This window comes from Piliocolobus tephrosceles, chromosome 2 (assembly GCF_002776525.5).
Source record: "Piliocolobus tephrosceles isolate RC106 chromosome 2, ASM277652v3, whole genome shotgun sequence".
Lineage (NCBI taxonomy): Eukaryota > Metazoa > Chordata > Mammalia > Primates > Cercopithecidae > Piliocolobus > Piliocolobus tephrosceles.
Genome location: NC_045435.1, coordinates 40518049 through 40538740, shown reverse-complemented (window position 1 = coordinate 40538740; position 20692 = coordinate 40518049). Strand labels below are relative to the sequence as shown.

At 40.0% G+C, this 20692-nt stretch overlaps 1 protein-coding gene across 10 annotated transcripts in view; it reads right to left on the bottom strand.

Annotated features, from left to right (window-relative positions):
- The window catches only part of KALRN (kalirin RhoGEF kinase), a 645945-nt gene that overhangs the window by 317522 nt on the left and 307731 nt on the right, over positions 1-20692 (bottom strand). For 8 of the 10 annotated variants that reach the window (XM_023214983.2, XM_023214975.2, XM_023215000.2 and 5 more), the window contains exons 12-13: positions 12653-12861; positions 9102-9276 (exon numbers count right to left, since the gene is read on the bottom strand). In XM_023214983.2, the coding sequence (XP_023070751.2) occupies positions 9102-9276; positions 12653-12861 (384 nt within the window). The remainder of the gene's footprint in view (positions 1-9101; positions 9277-12652; positions 12862-20692) is intronic. The other 2 variants (XM_023215006.2, XM_023215015.2) reach the window with 1 other exon arrangement.

Sequence of the window (20692 nt, the reverse complement as noted above, 5' to 3'; positions counted from 1 at the left end):
TAATTATATATTTTTGAGCAGACCAAGAAATTGTGTGTTTGTGGCCTTAAATAAATGCCAGGCATAATTTATCCTTGCAAGAAAACACACTGCCTTCCTCCAGTATTTTTTTCTTTTTTAAAAAAAAATTTTCTACGGAACGCTTCACATATTTGTGCGTCAGGGGCCATGCAAATCTCTGTATCGCTCCAATTTAGTGTATGTGCTGATGAAGTGAGCAGAGTACAGTATATTTTTAAAGAGTTTAGTAATTTTTTTAAAACCAACTCGGCCAGATTGCTCAGTATAAAGCTAATATTAACCCATATAGAATTCTCTGGCCCCAGAGGCCTTTGTCATGAATAGGAGACACATCTGCAATTTGGTTTGAGGCTTAAGTTGCAGCAGATAGAAGTGTGATCTGTTCCCTACACAGGCAGGGTCTCTGTAAGGCAAGAGCAAATGACTTTGGCTCCCGCAGCAGGTGCCCTGAATAAACATTCAGGGATCTCCTAATATGACTCAGTAACACATCAGAAGAGAAACAATGAGAAAGAATAAGAAGGGATATTTAATTGCTTAAAACCTGGAAGTAAATATATATATAAAAGAAAACATATTATGAATAATAATAACAATGCTGACTACAATGTATTAAGTGCTGATTAACTGCCAGGAGCTTTGCTAAAAATATTGTATGTTAACTTATTAAATCCTTACAGTATCCCAACAGGCTGGGAAATACTATCTCATCTGCATTTCTCAAATGAGGAAACCAAGGCTTCAAGGACAACTTGCCCGGCTGGGCGTGGTGGCTCACGCCTATAATCCCAACACTTTAGGAGGCAGAGGCAGGTGGATCACGTGAGGTCAGGAGTTCGAGACCAGCCTGGCAAGCATGGTGAAACCCCATCTCTACTAAAAATACAAAAATTAGCTGGGCATGGTGGCACACACCTGTAATCCCAGCTACTCTGGAGGCCTGAACCCAGGAGAATCACTTGAACCCAGGAGGCAGAGATAGCAGTGAGCCGAGATCAGGCTGCTGCACTCCAGCTTGGGTGACAGAGTGAGACCCTGTCTCAAAAAAAAAAAAGCAAAGCAATTTGCCTAAGGCCAAACCATTAGTAAAGGCAGTAAAACAGGTTTCAAACCCAGGCAGTCTAACTCAAAATACTACACACTTGATCACAGCATTACTGTCTCTCAGCAAAGGTGATTATATACATTAATCAACACTATATATGTTGCATATGTTGAGATTCAATCTCATTCCAACTACCACTAGGAAGAAAGGGAGGGTCCATGGTATTACATTGTGATGGGATGCCATTGACATACCTGCGTTGTCAATTGCAAAATGAGCATCTTTCTGTTTTATGACATCATTATTTTTGTGAAGACGAGGAAAGTGGAAGACAAATACTCTCCACTGGCCTACAAATGCTGGCTGAGAGGGAAAGACATATTGCAGCTGAAGAAACCATCTCATTGCGTGGGAAGAGCTATTTTATCTATATAATGTATCAATACAGGTTACCACGATGAATAAACTAGCTAAAGTACCATGGTCATTTACTCTTGTCCAACATAATGTTGAGTTCCTCTCTGTTAATCAATTCTTAAAATGATAAGATTAGTGAATTCTAAAGCAGATTATTTTAAAGTTATCATAGCATTTCCCTGTTTTAGTAATATGTATAATCTCTCTGAAGAGCTAAAATATTTGTTTAAATAGCTAAAGACCTTTGGGGATATTGTAACAAATTTCCAGAAAAGAAAAGGGACTTGGAAGTAATGAAATCCACTCAGTTGTTTTTAATTTTTGGCAAAATAATGTGAGAACATATTGCAAAAATGCTGTAATTGATGAGTTCCAATGTTCAATTACTTAATTTCTATACCAGTTGAATAATTTGGATAATTGGATAATTTTTATGGCCAATTTCATGTTCTTTTCTTCTCTATCATCATGATTAAAACTGAGGTCCTTGGCCAGGCACGGTGGCGCATGACTGTAATCCCAGCACTTTGGGAGGCCGAAGTGGGCAGATCATGAGGTCAGGAGATCGAGGCCATTCTGGCTAACACAGTGAAACACCGTCTCTACTAAAAATACAAAAAAATTAGCCGGGCGTGGTGGCAGGTGCCTGTAGTCCTAGCTACTCGGGAGTCTGAGGCAGAAGAATGGCGTGCACCCGGGAGGCGGAGCTTGCAGTGAGCCGAGATCGTGCCACTGCACTCCAGCCTTGGTGACAGAGCCAGACTCTGTCTCAAAAAACAAACGAAAAAAAAAAAAAACCCTGAGGTCCCTGATATAATCACAACTGTCAATTAACAGGGTTGGGAGGGATCTTGGTCATTCCTTTTTATAATTTTGTCCATCCCATTGCCTTTTATCATTTTGAGATTTGTGGAACTCTATTCTCCTTTTAAAAGATCTCTCTTTTGTTGAAGAGCTCCTATAACATATATTGCTCACTCATTCTAGAACCTAGTTATGCTTGCGTGTCAGAATGTTTTCCCCTCCGTGTAAGCTGAACACCTTCTACTGCATCCTTACCAGAAAGAAGGAGCATACAGCATTTGAACCTTGATAATGTTACTTGAGCTCAGGTCCACAGCCCCAGATCCACCCCATTACAGAGCAATCTGAACATTCATTCCAGCAGGGATTTTTGACAGTTCTACTGAAAACAGGTGACCTACCAGAATACTAAAGCTGTGTGAATAATCCTTTTTTTTTTTTTTTTAAAGGACCGTAGTAGGGAAAATCTCCCAGTGATCCTAAAATTAATTTGTCAAAAAGTCTAGAAGAGACTGTGAAATAAATATTTTGTGAGGATTAGGTTTACTTCATTGTATTAATTCTACATGTTTTTCCCAAAGGTTCTGGGGGTACATTCAGAAAATGTGATAGTGATCATTAGGAAGAGTCCACAAAGATGCCCTTAAATAGATCTTAGCTTCTTTCTTGATATAGTTGCTATGTTCGTGGATGTGACATGTTACAAACGTGGAGAACAGCAAGGCCTTGCAGTCTCGAATGGACTTTATGGAAGAAAAAGTGGCAAAATTGGACTAGATGATGGGCCCTTAGATGATCCACAGCTAACAGTGACTGTGCAGACTAATGGCTCTATGTCCCCCAGAGAAGAGCCTGTAGTGACGCACCAGACAGCCCTGTCTTACCTGCCCAACTTTTCAAACAGCTACAACATTGATAGTAATAATAAGTTAAATTTACATCTATTTTCACAGGCAGAAGAACTGTGCAAAAAAAAAAGAAAAGAAAAGAGAAAGACTAAATTTGAGAGACAAAATATAAAGCTGCCATTTAAGTTTTTTGGTTTTTTTGTTTTTGTTTTTGTTTTTTTTTAAGTCAGTGTACTGGAAGCCCTTATTTTGAAATGACAACCAGGAGCTTTTAAGAAAGCAAAGCCTAGACAAGACAGGTGATGTAGTCATTAAAAAGGTACCTATCTCCTGGGCTGCACCAGAGCCAGTGCTCTGAAGAGGACACATCCAAGCCTGTATGTGAGCCAGGCTCCCTTCAGCAGACAGTGACCAAGACAGTCAGTGGCTAGAGACCATGTCCTATCCAGAAAGAGATGAATAACATAGGGGATATATACCACAGAGGGCTGACACTAAGGAGAAATCATAATAAAATATTTAGAGTCGGGGGCATTGCAGAAATAACTCATACAATCTCACCGTTTTTCAGATAAAGGAAAACTATGATAAGCATTTTCAAATATTTTTAAGGTTCCCAAGTAAGAGGGAGCAGACTAGTTCCTTTTTCTTTTTCTTTCTTTCTTTTTTTTTTTCCAGAGAGCGGAACAAGGACTGAAGTGTAAAAGGTGGAGATTTTGGTTCAACATAATAGTGAGATCGTGAGCTCCCGCCTTTCTTCTCCCTTCCCTGCTAAGCCCCTTTCTGGGCTCTGGAGATATTCTGGTAGAGGCTGGATGGCATCCTCCAGGGATGCCAAATCCTAGCCACCAACTTTTGCCTGCCCTTAGAAGTAACCTCATTGGGAAACCCTCCATGGACATCCTGACTGGGCTAAGTATCTGCTCCTTCCAGTGTTCTCTGCAAACCAGGAGACTCTATCATAGAATTCTTAAATTGTATGACGACTCTGTTTCTATGTCTCCCTGTTACATCCTCAATGTTCAACATGGCTTTTGCTGCATAAGTAGGTGCTTACCAAATGTTTACTGAACTGAATTTCTATATAGGTAAAAGGCTGACTGAATGGTCTCTTTCTAATATAAAATGCTAAGGGCCTCTGCAAGCAACTAATTGAAGAGTTGAGACCACCAGTAAATTATAATCAGCTTATCTTCTTTAGGCAGAAGTTTCTTCCTTGAATGCCGTTTCTCCCTAGCCTTAGCCTGGCCCCGGTTTGCTTTACATGAATCCCACAGATTTAGAATTGGTAGATCATCCCCTACTCAGGTTAATTACTCAATAAACTTTCAAGTGCCTTAAGCACACCTTGCTTGCAATTACACAGATATTTAAAAGAAAAACTATAAAGGTGGCCCATATTTTCCGAAAGTCCCTTGTCTAGAATATCTATCTTTCTTGGTGCCATTTCTAAGGCTTTCCAACATGAGTATGCCCATCTCAGAAAATGCCCCAAATTATCTATTGATAATAGAAAAACTATCTTGATACAAATATGCATATATGTGTATATATATTATATTATGCACATATATTTTATCAAGCCAATACAAAGTGTATAAAATTTCCCAAGATTTTCATTAGTAGACTGGTGCTGGAGTCTCACTCTGACCACATGGCAGATGGCTTTGTGGAGGGCATGAAAAAGAGCGCTCCTCAGGGAAGGTAGGAGTGTCACAATTCTGTGGGGCTGACTGTAGCTCATTTGTTCACTGCTTTCCACACATTTCAAATTATTGCTTTTTTTCATTTGTTCAGTTAAATAGATGTATCTACTATCTAGTTTTAACTAAACTAACCTTCACAAAAAGACACATGGTTTAACGAGGTTCCTGCAAAGAAACTGCAGTTTGAAGATAATACTAATCATGAAAGCACAAGAGAACTTTGAATTCTCTGTCAGTCACATTATGGGGTAAGGCAACAATGACAATCTAATCCTATCTCTCAAGAAACCAGGAAAAAATAATTGGAAATTACCAGAAGACTATTTGAAATATGGAACCCACAACTTCTAATGAAAAATCTAAACCTCTCCCCAAGAGCGTGTTGAGTTTTGAAATTATTAGCCAGTAACCAAACATTTTTATAACTTAAAAATCAATAAACATTTATATGTAGGGGGTTGCAAGTTCAAAAAAATTGAGAAGGTACATAATCAAAAATGTTCGGAGACCACTATTCTTGCTTCTAAAAATATTTTTCATTTCTTTCTGATTGTCCTTCCTAATTTTATAAAACTTGGAAATGTAAGAAACTATCAAAAATAAGAAAAAAAATCACCCATATTCTTACCATCACAAAATGAACACTTGTATTTGGTGAAATGTCTCTTCTATCATAACTAGTTTATATAAAATGTCTTTCATAGAAGGAGGCTGAACCAACAGGAAAAAAACATTACAGAACATCATGTTCCATTACAGGTCACTTTGGTCTCCATGGAGTCCAAGAAGATATACTAGAAATCCAGCTATGGGCCTGGTTTTGAACATCTGACTAACAAATTTAGGATGTTTCACTTTACGTGGGCACACCCTATGATCTCATTCCAGGTTATAAAGCGAGCACCATTATTACTGAGTAAAAAGAGATTGGTGCAGCCGCTTATATGCTATCCTAATGATTACAGTAACTGGCTCATCTGGGCCCTCAGTGATATGGGTAAGGAGTCATGCTTAGATTCCTCAGATGCAGGGTAGCAGGCCTCCTCCAGTGTTCGGTAATCCCGAGGAATTTGGAGCATGTCTATCAAATGCCTTCCTTTAGGAAAGAAACCACACTGTAGGTCCTATAACCACAGACCCTGCCCTGGCTTATGTCAGCATAAACACACCTCTCGTTACAGAAACCACCCTCAGTTTCACACTCAGAAGCTTCTCTAAAAGTTTGTTCCTCATCCCCACAGTGAGACATAGCTGGTATTTGAATAATCTCAACACCCTCAAAAATAACTTCTGACAATCTGACTCAAAGCAGAACTTTCATAGGTTTGGCAGGATTTCCAGTTCTAAGATTAGATGTAGCATTCTCCCCAAGCTTTTGGGCCTCCCCCACAAGACAAGGGAATAAGACCCCTTCTAAAATCCGGTTATAGCCTACACCAGAGGATGCAGAATTCTATCATGATTTTTCTCTCCCTCACTTTATGAGGCCCTCACACTCGTGCTAGCCTGCACACCAGGTTGTCCAGTTGTTGTCCAGTCCTTAGGGTGGGAAGAGGAATTTTTATACATACAAAGGCTAAAGAATGCAAATCCCACAATCTATTTGTTTATTTTTTATTTTTTTCTGAGACAGGTTCTCACTCTGTCATCTAGGCTGGATGGCAGTGGTGTGATCACAGCTCACTGCAACCTCTGCCTCCTGGGCTCTAGTGATCCTCCCATCTTAGCCTACTGAGTAGCTGGCACCAGGGGTGCCCACCACCACATCCAGCTAATTGCTTGTATTTTTGGTAGAGATGGAGTTTCACCATGTTGCCCAGGCTGGTCTTGAGCTCCTGAGTTGAAGTGATCTGCCAGCCTCGGCCTCCCAAAGTGCTGGGATTACAGGCGTGAGCCATCACCCTTGGCCCCATAATTTAAGTGTCAAGTTCCTCTCTCGTAACCTTTAAACCAGATCAATTTTAATGCATGTGACTTAAACCCACATTTTTTAAAGGATATTTTCTCCATATGTTTTAGATTGTTTTTTAGGAGTGGAACTGGATTTGTCTAGAATCGATGCAAGCAAAGACACCCTTATGATGCCCCCAGCTGATGTGAGGGGCATAGACGACGTCAAAGCGAAGCTAACTGACCCATTCCAGCACTGAACCAGCAACCCTGACTTCCAGGCCACAGCCATCTTTTCAAATAAAACTTATTCCAAACCCTCAGATTGTTTCCTCCCCCTTAAGCATGTTTTGAAGCAGACCCAGAATGACAGGAGAGTAAATAAGAAGTACAACAGCAAAACCACCAAACCTGCTAACATAATTTCTCCACGGATATATTCACTCCCAGGGGGCAAAATGGAGCTGAGGAATGATTGCAGGAGTGCCTCTGGCTACTTTAATCAACTTAGCCTGTATTTATTTTTGTACATCTCAATCCAAATTACTAAAGAATAATGACCCAAACCCTCTCTTTTACCTCTTTATTACCTTGTTACCCTGCCTTTAAAATGTTCACTACATACACTTTTCACTACATGTCAATATTTTTATTTTCCCACTGGCATTTTGATCGTTTTTCAAAACATGTTTTGGTACTACTTGCCACCTGAAATCCTGAGAGTACATTCAAAATAAATAAAAAGTATAAATAAATTCACGTAAGGTTATGAAATCAGTTGGAAGGATAGTTAAGATCTAGATTTAAAGGCTTAACTTCTCCTTTGTTCCAGGACCTGTCCAGAAAGCATCTTTTAGAACATGAAGTCTTTAAGCAAGAAATTACAAGTTCTCCCAAGGGGGCAGGAGGTACAGATGTGCTTGTAAGAAAGTAAAAGATAGAAAGATGAATACCTTTATGATTGCTTTTCTTTTACACTTCAGATTCTCAATATGAACATTTTTGGACCCAGGATTAAAGCAAAGGGTAGCTGTTCCCAAGACAGTCTCTTGTATTGAGTTGGATTAGGATGGGATATTGGAGCTTTCAATATATTTAAAAAAAAAATTTCCTTCCAAAGCTGTTTCACTGAAGTTTCCGCAGATATTATTGGGAAGATCACTCTCCAGAAACCCAGAAGCCCTAACTCCAGAGAGATGGTTAGAATGGAAAACAAAGTTAAGAAATGGTGGGTGGAAAGTTGGTTTTTCCTCCTACCATACCAGCCAGGAGCGAAGAGAAGACATGCCTTTAATTCAACACTTTGCCATCCCTGAAAAGGAAAAAGTGCCTGATGTTGGATATTCCTTATACCACAGAAACCCTATTGGCCTGGCTTTAGTTACAGTTTCAAAGTAGAAAATATTAAAAGGGGGAAATTATGTAAGAGAAGACATTACTAATTGGTATGATAAAGGGGACATAAATTTACCAGAATATGTGATTCCAACCTTCCGAAAATAAACTGAGGAGTTTATGAGAAGAACTAACAAATGGTCTTAGCACAGGCTTACTTTCTTAATAGGTAGAAATCAAACTGCAGATACATATTCCCCTTCCTGTGGTGCTTGGCTTCTTAACTGCTGTGTGATTGAATCTGATGCATGATTTATATTATCAGCTCTAAGGAGGCCACCTAATTTTAACATCTACCCATTCATAAAGCTGTGAAATTCAATGACTCTACTCCAATCATCAAACTACCAGCTCCATGGTATTTCAGGAAAATGCCAAGTAAGACTCTAATAGATAGCAATAAAAAACTTCTTGGCTGGGCACAGTGGCTCATGCCTGTAATCCCAGCACTCTAGAAGGCCGAGGTAGGCAGATCACCTGAGGTCAGGAGCTCAAGACCAGCCTGACCAACATGGTGAAACCCCATCTCTACTAAAAATACAAAATTAGACAGGTGTGGTGTCACATGCCTGTAATCCCAGCGATTTTGGAAGCTGAGACAGAAGAATCGCTTGAACCCAAGAGATGGAGCTTGCAGTGAGCCAAGATCGTGACAATGCACTCCAGCCTGGGCAATAGGGCAAGACTCCATCTCAACAGAACAGAACAAAACAAAACAAACAAACAAACAAAAAACCTTCTCAAGAAAGTAATCTACAGACAGAAAGTAAACTAGAGGGGCTCTGCTCGGCAGTAGGGGATGAGAAGGACTGGAAGGAACATGTCGTGGTGGACTGGGAATTTCTTGTGTTCTAAAAATGCATGCTGGATGCTCTAATTTCCTTAGGCTACTGCCCTGTCCCTGGGGCAGTGCCCTTGGCCAGGAAGCACCTCTTGGCCCCTCTCCACCTCCCGTCCTGCTCCCCCCCCCGCTACCTCAATGGTGTACTGCTCAAAGATGCGCAGTTGCAGGAAGATGTCCAGCTTGATCTTCCGCTCATGGAACAGCTCCTCCATCTGCACCTGGGCATCATCAAGCTGCTGCAGGACCGACTCGATGTGGCTGATGGAACTGCTGTGGGGTGTTTTGTTGTTGGACACAGCTGAGTCCCTGTGGCAGAGTGGGGAGAAAAAGGGAGGGAGAGGCCTTTCCATGTTAAAAGTGACAGAGAAGGAGGGGGACCTTCCTCATCTGAGCAAGGTAGATGTGAATCAGTTGAGTCATTCAATCAACAGACATTTATCAAACTCCTGCTGTGAGCCTGATGCTATCTGCTTAATGAGTGAACCAAAGCTATATGCATCCTGTTTTGGGTTCACAAGTCTATTTCCAAGACTAGTTGTTCTCCTATTCCTCAAGCAGACTTGTGAAAGAAATAAGATGAAACAATGTATGAGAAAGGACTCTAAAAGGCATAAAATATTAGAGAAATGGAATGGTTCCACACTTATATGTAGTCTAATATGTATAGTTTCAACACACACATACACACACATACATCTATCACAATACATACAGACAAACATATTAAAGGCATATTTTTAAAAAATCTTCCTGCTTTTACTTCACAGACTCTTTGTTAAAACAGATGATGTCATGGTTGCCAAAATTGTAAGCATGCACTTTATAAAGCTATGCTAAAGTTATGGGCTGGTGTTATTATACTAAACAGGCTCAGGCTATACTTAGGAAAGCATAGGATCTGGAGCCTGCAAACCTGAATTAGGTCTCTGCTCTGATATATTTAGGCTGGTGGTCCTGAGAAATCACCTCTCTGAGCCTCAGCTCCCTTATCTGTCAAGTGGACTCAATAATAGTGGACTTAATAATCTCTGCCCTGCCCACTTCACAGTTTGCTGTTAAATAAGAGTGCACATGAACTAAGACCAGTAACATGTTGTATGGATGAATATTACTCCTGAAAGGGCACAAGTGAAGTGTCAAGTGCTGAACAGGAGAGTAAAGGCTAGATCCTAAGAAGCTGGGACAACCAACAAAGGCTGCAAACAGTTTTGATGTAGGGGTTTGAAGAAATGGAGAAACACAGTGAAGTAACAGGAGGAGGTGTAGCCTCCTCTGAGAAGGCAGAGTCTATATAAATGTAGTAGGGAGAGGTGATGCCTTGTAGAGGGAAACCGAGAGATAAACAGATTGATTTGCTCGGCAAAATGAGGTGGTGGTAACTATAATAGGAAAATGATGGAAGCTAAGTTAAAGTTTAGATTCCATAGGGCCTTGAGTAAGCTAGAGCCCTAAAACTTGAAATAAACTGGCACATTCATTATCTTGTGACATCTTAGCTTCTCATACAACTTAAGGAGTCAAAGGACAAGGGGAAAATCATTTATTTCCAATCATCTTATCAGCAGGCTTTCCGAAAGCCATGTTCTTTCAGCCTGTGTTTGTCTCAGAAGCAATGGTATCTGAGCTCATTCTGTTTCTGAAGATGGCATAAGGTTAATTTGTCAAGCACCCTTCTGTCTACCATTCAGAGGGCTCCCAATTCCTGCCTCCTCACCCTGGCCTGTTTGTCGTGATACAGGCACAGTTTCTACTCCTACAACTGCACGGACATCCCCAGGCATGAAAAGAACATGAGATATACTCAGTGCTATCTGCTATGTATTTGTTGAGGGCTTTGCTGCTGGGAGGATATGATTATTCTCCTGGATTGTTCCTCTCAGTCTGTCTCCATCATTCATCTTCCAGAAGGAAGAGAATGATTTTGGACCATTTTATGCGGCACTATGTCCGTGTCACACTCACTAGGAATCACAGAGATGTAAAATCTCCCTTAGGTGCTCTAGTGACAAGTGTCAGAAAAGTCAGGAAGACCTAGGGAAGATGTTTCTGGTGTGTGTGAGGTGTCCTGCCAATGCCCACTAAGCACCATTTACTTCTTTTTCTCTTTGACTTGCTTTGATGTCGGGGAGGGGAGCCTAGGTTAGAGTCAGGTTACTGGCACAATGAATGGTTGCCAGTGGCTCTCGGTCATATGCCTACGGTACTCTCTGAAACCCATGGAATTTTAATCTTGCAGAGCAGGCATCACACACATTGTTGCCTTTGCCATCATCAAGTAGCCTTATGCCCTTAGGCATTGTGCAGGTTTACAGTTGTTAAGAACGAGTGGCATCTCCATAGGCCTAGCCCCACAGAAAGTGAAGCCAGTCAAGCCTGTGAAAAGTATTTGAATAGATAACACAAAGCCATCATAAAATTCTAGAGCTGCCTGAACTCCTAGAGTGAACCCCTTAATTACACAGCCAAAGCAGCTGAGGCCCAGAGAGGTTAAATGACTGTCCACTATTTGGAATTCTCTTCAGAAGCAAATGACAGTGGAGTTTCCTAGGGAGGCAGACAAAGCTGTCATGTATTATATATTCATGAAGATGAATTAGGGGAAGAAGGAAAAGAGGCTGTCTTGTTAGCATGCAATAAGAGGACTTGGAGCATCTCATGTGCATGTTTGGAATAGAAATTATTAATTTCCAACAGAAAAACATGCCAGGGCCTTCTAAAGGTAATTTCTCATTGTTTATTTAATTGGACAACTGGTATGGGTGAAAAAAACCGTCTCCAATTGACGTAATTCCCTCAGGCCCTAAGGCTGGCCTGGGACTTGCTGATGAGATTATTTCTGTCCAGAGCTGGCAGAGGTCCCAGCACTCAGTGATTTTGGGATAGGAACAAGTCCCTGTGGGCAGGCATCATTAGCACCATCAAATCCTATTTATACAGCACCTGGGCATGGGGTTGGTTGCTGAGGGCTTGCCTAAGGCCTCATGACACTTTATCTAAGGAGCCGGTGTCCTTGACAGGGACAGAAAATTAGATATTGATGCCAATAGAAAGGAGGCAATGGCCTGGGTAATTCTAAACAAATGAAAAGTTTTAGACAGGATCTGTCTCCTTAGTTATGTTTGTTTAGGTTGATGCAGAAGGAGTTTTATTTTCTGGGCAGCAAGGAATGGCAAAAGGTCATAATTGGGTAACAGGGAACTGGTAGGACACCACCACACTTTTTCTGCGTCTTCATGGGTCCAAAGTCAAACATCAGCAAAATGATCTGATTTTGCTGATTGGGGCACTGGAGGTCAGAGTTCAGCCTAAGACCAGATGACAGATAACACTATATTCCATAATGTCTATTTCTCTGCCTTAGCAAACATGCCCTAATTCTTAAAGATTTATTACTTTTTTTTTTTTGTCTTTTGTTAATTTTTGTTGTATTTATGTTACTTACTGATGGCTGAATAACATCCTGAATGATAAATAATGCTTTGAAACATTAAAGTTTTTCCATTTACTATTTCATTCTAGACTCAAGTTGGGTATGGTGCAGGCATTTTTACATCTTACAGATAAAGAAACCGAAGCTCACACAAGACCACAAAGCAAGATTTTGCTGAGTCAAGACTGGGACAGGACTTATCTCACGTCTAGCCCGAGGCATTTCCCACTGGAAAGCTCTGCCCATGCTGACCTGGCCTCGCTGGGCTCCCCCAGGGAGGGAGGCGCTGACCTGAGCTGCTGGATAAGGTCTTCGCCTTCCTTGATGACATTGAGCGTGGCATCTAGAGTGGCGGTCTGCTGCTGCTGGAACTGCTTGATCAGTTCCTGGACTGCATCCACAGAGTCTGCACAGACATCCTCCAACATCTCCTTCTGAAGGTCTTCCATCCATGTCCACAACTGTAGAGAGAGAGCAGAGACTCCACTCAGGGAAGATGGGAGAGGCCAGGGCTGGGATGAGGGCAAGGTAGCTAGACTGGAATCACCCAACTTACTCTCAACCAGTCAGTGCCATTCTGATCAGCACACCTATGGGTCATTTTGTGTTTTTACATTTATATTCATCATCAGTCTTTGCTAAGTTTACTCCATTGGTGTTGACAGTCCCTAAAGACAGGAATCACCCCTGGCTTAACTTCCCTGTGGTTCAGGGAAACCTACAGGTGTGGTCTTAGAGCAAGGAGATCAGTCATCTTTGAGACACCACTAGGAAGAACAGGAGACTAGAATGAACGAATATTATTTCCTCTTTCAGAAAGGAGGAAAGGGAGTAATGTGCTCTGTGCACATTGATTCCTAGAAATGTATCATGATATTGCAAATACACAAAGAATGTGGTGGTCAATGAGAACTAAATGCACATTAACTGCGCATATTCTGTACATATCCCATACTATTTTGTTCTTTTTAAAATTGCTAGATTGGTTAGAAAGTTGAATGCTAAAGACGGTGGCTTATCTTAATTTCAATAAATATAAGAGACATTTTCCCATAATATTCAAGATGATAAAATACAACTAGGTATTACTGGCTAGATAACTTTAAAAGAGCTAAGTACAGTGTTTTGAACAAAATAAGCATTGGAAATGTTGAGGAATTAAAACTGAATTACTGAAAAATCATTTATTGATAGCTTTTCCTCATCATACTGAATACAGATCTCCAGTGGCCTGCCAGAGAGCTCACTTTTGACTACTTTGAGAATTTTCATAAATGAGAGAGGGGAAGATGAGTCTAGTGTTTGCTCTGAAACCAGGAGTCTTCACCTGACCAGCAGGAAAGATAAGCTCAGGGCTCTACCAGGAAAAAAGCTAGTAGAGAGAGAAAATTGATAGATGGAGTCAGAAGATGCAGATTTTGGCTTCTATTCCTCCCATTACTCATGGTGCCTTTGCACAAATCACTATACCTTTCGATCTCCATGACATCATGTGTAAAGTAGGTTGTGGAAAGCACGAAATAAATTGGTTAATTTCCATCTGGTTCTAACGTCCTAAAATCTTCCCTGTTAAAAACATAGGTAAATGTCTACCTCAAGAATATTATTTCATCGAGTTGGTTCTCAGTATGGTAAATTACAGCATGGCCTTTTCAATAAGGGAAGATAAAAAAAATAAATAGAGACAAAAATAGTCTTCAAGATTTTGGACAAGTTATTCTTTGCTCCTTAGATAGAGAAGCCCTAGATGCAGCAGAAGAGGTTAACAGGAAGATTAATAAGTTTTAGAGGCCGTGAATAAGAAAGTGTAAAGAATGTCCTTTTTGTACAGGTGAGTAACCTCCTGAGTCTTAGTTTCCTTATCTACAAAATGGGAAGAACAAGATTTGCCCTGCTCACTTCAAAGACTGTGAGGACTGAACTATTTCCTTATTATTAATGCTTTAAATAAACTTACAGCAGTATTAAGCCTATAGCATTATGCTGATTGCTATAGGGAATGCAAATTATTATTCAGCAACCCTCACATTTATCAGCTTGCAAATCTGGTTGTAATTAGTTCAGTTTATTTTCTTTCCAAATAAAACACCAAACAAGTTTTCCAGACCATATAAGCTGGGATACATGTTGCTGTAAGTGTGAATATGCTAATTTCAAATCAGCATAAAACCAGGAAGTACAGGATATTAATAATGATAGCTTAATGCCACTTCATATTTTCTGGCTGTAGTTTTGTCTAGAGAGAAAACACATTTCCTCAGTGTATTTAAGTCTTTAGGGAAGAGATGATGGATTCTCTGAAAAATTATTGTACAGAGAGGCAGTGTAGCATAGTCTTTAAGAGTTTCAGGGGCTGGGTACAGTGGTTCATACCCGTAATCCCAACACTTTGGGAGGCCAAGGTGGGCAGATCACCTGAGGTCAGGAATTTGAGACCAGCCTAGCCAACATGGAGAAACCCCGTCTCTACTGAAAATACAAACATTAGCTGGGCATAGTGGCAGGTGCCTGTAATCCCAGTTACTCAGGAAGCTGAAGCAGTGGAATTGCTTGAACTCAGGAGGCAGAGGCTACAGTGAGCTGAGATGGTGCCACTGCACTCCAGTCTGGGGAACAGAGCAAGATTCTGTCTCCAAAAAAAAAAAAAAAAAAGTTTCAAATCCTAGTTCTACCACATATTAGCTATACAATCTTGGGTAAGTTTCTTATTCTCTCTGCACCTTGGCTTTCCTCATCAGTAAAATGGGGATAATAACAGTGCTTTCCTCCCAGAGAGTTGTGATAAAGATTACGAATAAGTTGATATATGTGTATGTATACACAAATATATTATCTATCTTACTTATCAACAGTATCTGACATATAATCAATACTGTATCAGTGCTACATATTATTACATTTAAAAGATATTTTTAGCTTAGACAACATGGTAAGACCCAGCCTCTATTAAAAAAAATTTCTTAAAAGCACAAAAATTCGCTGGGCATGTGTTGGCACACGCCTGTAGCCCCAGTTACTTGGGAGGCTGAGGCGGGAGGATTGCTTGCTTGTTCCCAGCAGGTCAAGACTGCAGTGAGCTGTGATTGTGTCACTGCACTCCACCTGGGTGACAGAGCAGCAAGACTCTGTCTTTTAAAAAAAAAAAAAAAAAGATACTTTTGCTTCATGCCATCTCCAGTTCCCACTAGATGGCAGAGGGAAAGTTTGAAGTACTCCTTCATTTTGGAGTTTGTATAAGATCCACATGGAATTTGGTCCTTTAAGATACGAGATTGGGCTGGGCCTCTCTATTCTGTTTTTGTCACTTTGTCTCAGGATAACCGAGGAAAGCCTAGAAACTAAAAAGTCTTGATAGTTCTAAAAGAAAAAAGATGTAAAGAGAGAGAGGTGAAATTGTGAACCTGGGGCACACACTCACTGCCTGGTGGCAGCAAACTTAAATTGCAAGCTCATAACTTTGAATAGCACCTCTGAGGCTTAGCACCACAAGGTAGATAGAAATAAAAGTTGGTGCCGCTAAACCATGAGTAGAGTCAATATACCATTTAATAGACTGTAATTTTTCTAGCTCTCTCAATGTCCCATAGGTTTCCTCTATGTATGTTCCTCTGATTTAGCCCTGAAAAACATGTTTTGAAAAAAGTCTAAATTAGAGGGACACTTCTGCTACTACTTTACTGATTATTAAGAAGTCAGTGAGATCCAGCCAGAACAATCTTTTCTGTCAAGCTACTACAAGCCGATGTTTGCTGGAACTAATTAGGTGAAATCATGGAGCGAGTGAGGCAGCAGCAACCACGTGTGTTTTTTTCCCCACTGTCTTCCGCATTGGTTTCTCTCCCATGGGTGATCCACTTTCCTTTCTGCTTATCTAAGGTTTAACATTAGAGCACTGTACCTTCTCCATCAACCCACCCTCTCCCCAGAAAAAAAAAAATCCCATGTTTCAGCCATTTCCAGACCCTCTCTTCCTGATCAAAATATATGTGTACTATGACCCTTCTTTTAGGGTCCTGCTTTCTTCTTGGCAATGGTTGCTTGCTCCATGCTGATATATACATGTAGATGGTTTTGTGCATTCTTTCTTACAGAAAACACATACAGTTGTGGCCAAAAATACCTACATCCAAAAGAATGGGTCCAATTTGAGAATTTCTAGAACCTTGATAGGGGTACAGTTAAAGGTGCCTTTCCGTGCCCTACATAAGATTAGCTCTAACAGTGAACCAGTGAGTTCAGCTAGGGCCAGCACACAGACCCTCTCCTGCTTGCATAGTGGGGCAGCCTGAGAAAGGCAACTGGAAAAGACAGGAAGGAAGGAGACAAGAGAGAAAGAGCCTAGGAGGTGTGTAAGAAAAATAACGAGGCTTACAGATGAGTGGTTAAGGAAAGAGGTCATTTTATTTCACTTTCTCCGGCTGATTGGCTGTTCCATTTGCACAGCTTGGGCAGCCATTGTGCTGACAACAATTGATTAACAATAATGGTATCAACAATCCTTAAGGATGTTGAAAGGCACACCATATCCACATGGGGAACCTCCTCTTCCCTCATTTTGAAAAGATAATTTTTCCTGGGCATCAATCACCTGCTTGTTTCTTAAATAAACAGTACAAAAGTAGAGCAAGCAAAACAGAGGATGAGGCTATTTTTGTTCTTAAAGCCATCACCCCTCTTGAAGACCAATTTAGTTTTGGTTCCAGAGTTGCTGGGTAGAGGAACATGTGTATATAGGAGTGTCTGTGGTGTGTTTGTACCTATTTGAGTAGGAAATAGTGTGGCAGAATGATTCCACAAGGTGAAACAATTAGAAATGGGTATTTAATTAAGCTGTCTAATAAAGAGCAGAGGTTGGTAACTTTGGCCACATTCCTTATTTAACTTGACTTATATTTATACAACAAAAATGGATATTTTGAAAGCCCAGTGACTGCAGCATTTCCATGGAAACACAGCAAGGAAAGAGAATTCCATGATGACAATTTCTGCAGGGCAGGTGCTACAAATGCCATGTTCCTGGACAAAAAGAATGAGGACTTGGGTCAATGCTTCTCCCAAACTTGCCCTAGCTCTCCAGACCAGAAAACAAAGCTGGCTGCCCTCTTGGCTCCAGGCAAAAAGAATGTATTTAAGTTCAGCACAATTTGAACTAGTAGTGGAGGCTCTGGATGTATAAGAAAGTCCCAAGTACATATTTGTCGCCTTTCTTTTTTGAGTAACTCTTCTGTATAAGTAGGGATGAATAGTTTTGCTTTTGAAAAATAACGTTTATTGGATTGTTCCTGATTATAAATTTAAAATATCATTGAAGAAATCTTGCAAAACAAAACAAAACAAAAAAGCCAAAAAATTAAATCTCCTATAACATTCTTAAATTCTTGGTATATTTACTTCTGGTCCTTATTGTATGTGTTATTGAAATTGTGTTATACTGGATATACAGTTTTTATAATTATACCACAACCTCTTCGTCATGTCATTAATGATCTTTGGCAATGTGATTTAGAATGATTGTGTAATATTTTACTATATAAATGCACTATGATTTGTTTAACGAAATCACCCAGTGTGAAACATTTAGATGGTCTCTAATTATTCAAGATTATGACTAACACTGTGATGAAATAGTTAGACATTTTTAACCGTCTAGGTTCCTACAATAAATAAAGAATTCATGAGGCCAATAGGATTAAGTAGACTTGAATTTGCAGAAGAAATGAGCCTGGAGGTTATCTTTTTATACCTTCCTCCTGTTTCTTCTCTGATCCTAATTAGAGTAAATCTTTTGATGTGGAAATTTGGCAAAAGTAAAATTACGAACTTTAGCCTGGGGAGTCATAGGAAGTCTAGGTTAAATCATTTATGAAGGTGGATATTCAGTTCCCACTTAGAAATCTCCTACAAAAGGGGCTTTCATTCCATGTAAATTACAGACTATGATGACATTCTGTTAGAAATTGGCACCAAGGCAGAAACTCTGCAAATTATTACAGGAAGGAAGAAATGGAGGAAGGAAAGAAAGAAGGAGGAAGATAGCCATAGTAAGACAGAAATGATTTACAACAGTATTTATCAGCAGTACCGAAGGCCACTTTAGCAATGCTGAGCAGATTTTCCTTCTATTCACTCTACTCACAGTAAGAGAGAAAAGCAACCACGGCAACTCAAAATTCCCTAACAGACTACTAATCCTGTCTTGAGTAAAAAGCCAGAACTTTGCCTATAGAGTCAAGAGCGAATGAACTCAGGATCAAATAGGACCCATAGTTAGGGATGTTTGAGAGGTGATGAGTCTTGAGAGGTATTAAACAGAGTATGCAAAAATCAAACCACAGGAGTTCTTTCATGAGACCATTCAAGGATGCTCATTTCTGCCCCCCTAATAATCCATTTCTGCCTGCTATATATAGTTCCTGAAGGAAAGTTCCCAACAGCAAGTTAGATTCCCCACCCAGCCCCCCTTATTTACAATATCTGGAGAGCTCAAATCAAAGAACTGCAATAGATTAAAATGTGATTGAAGGGACTCTTCTCTCATTTTTCTTCTTCTTTTTCTTTTACTTTTGTTAGGAGAGACTGGCTTCCTATTGTCAAGTAAACCCATTTATTCAATATTTATTCAGCACCTCTATGTATCAGACACAGTAATATCTGTATCTACATATCTAATGTCACATGTGTACTATACATATGAGCACTCCCAATTTAGTGAAGGAGAGAATCACAGCTCAGTGTGACCATGGCACCACTGATGGAGGTATATACAGCGCTCTGCTCTTGTCTGGGTGAAAGTTGCAAGCACCCGGGAAGAAGTTCAAGGAAAAATAAATAATGTCTAAGTTGAGCTTTTAGTTCCTTATTAAGCCTACTTTAAAGAAACACTAAGAAAAATGTGGGAGGAAGTTTCCTACTAGGAAAAAATGAGTGTTAGTATTGTACTACTTCATTTTATAATAGTCATCCTCATAATTATTACAAAGCAACAGAGATTAAGAGCAATTCTCCCAAAGGCATGAAGCATAAAAAAAAAGATCTGGAAATCAGACCTACCTGGCATCCAAGATCTTGTACTTAGTGTGTGGGAACATTTGCATGTGTACACATATACATGTACATATACATGTATGTGCATGTATACATACACACACACCTTATTTTCTATGCTGCCTTGCAAATCACTTAAAGGGGACCTCACACAGACTGGTTTGGATGGGAAAGTGACCAAGAGGGAACATGCAGATACAAAGTCCCACTGCATGTCCCCTGGGAACAGCTCCTCTGTGACAGTCACTCAAAATGTTGCTTTTCTGTCCATCCTGAAAAAAAAAAAAATCTGTATGATCAGAGAGTTATAGATGTCTTGAATGGAATGAGCCTCACAACCACAAACCCCTTTGTATCCAGGCAGGGCTACTCCAAATTTCTCTCATATTTTGGGACTGAGGAGAAAGAGCCTATGCAATTTCCTGATAGCCTCCTGTTTGAATGAAGTATCTGATGGAAAAAAAAAATTCATTCAAGTCTCTGTTTATTAGCCTTTATATAAAAGTCTTTGTGGCAAAGGAGAAAAAAGCATGGCCATTAGAGACAGAAAGACCTGGGGTCAATTTCTGTAGTTACTACAACCTAGCTATAAAATCATGGGCAAATTATTAATTTTTCTGAACTTTGGTTTTCCCATTTGTAAAACTGGAATTTTAAAAAATGAGAATTGTCATGGCTATGAACTAGATAGCTAGATAGCCTAGTACATAGTTTGTGCTAAATAAATTTCAGTTTTCTCTTTCTTCACCTGCCCCCTGTATCACACCATTCCTTCTAGTAGTATTTCACATGAATGTGACTTTATAACTGAGTTCCAGTGAGGAAACAAGTCTCAGGTTCAAACAGGACCAAGCTTAGCAAGATTTGAGAGATATCCGGGAAAATAATAGTCAATAACTCCCTGACTATTCCTGTCTCCCACACCTCCAATCCTGACAACACTGTGTATTTCTCAGCCAAGATCTGTCCTACCCATTAAGCCCCTGATTTGGGGTTTAGAAATGTAAAAAAGAAAAATAAAAGTAAGGAGAAGGAAGAACAGAGGAGATAGAAAAGAAAAAAACAAGAGTGTAGGTCATAGGAAGACAGGTAAAATCTCTGCTGTACTACTGAGAAAGTCTGTAACCTTCGAAAAGTTATTTTCTGAGACTTAGCCTCCTCCTTTAAAAATGTGTTTAATAAAATCGATATCATAAGATTATCATCAAGGTTACATGAGATGGTATATGCGTCTGGCAAGTAATAGGT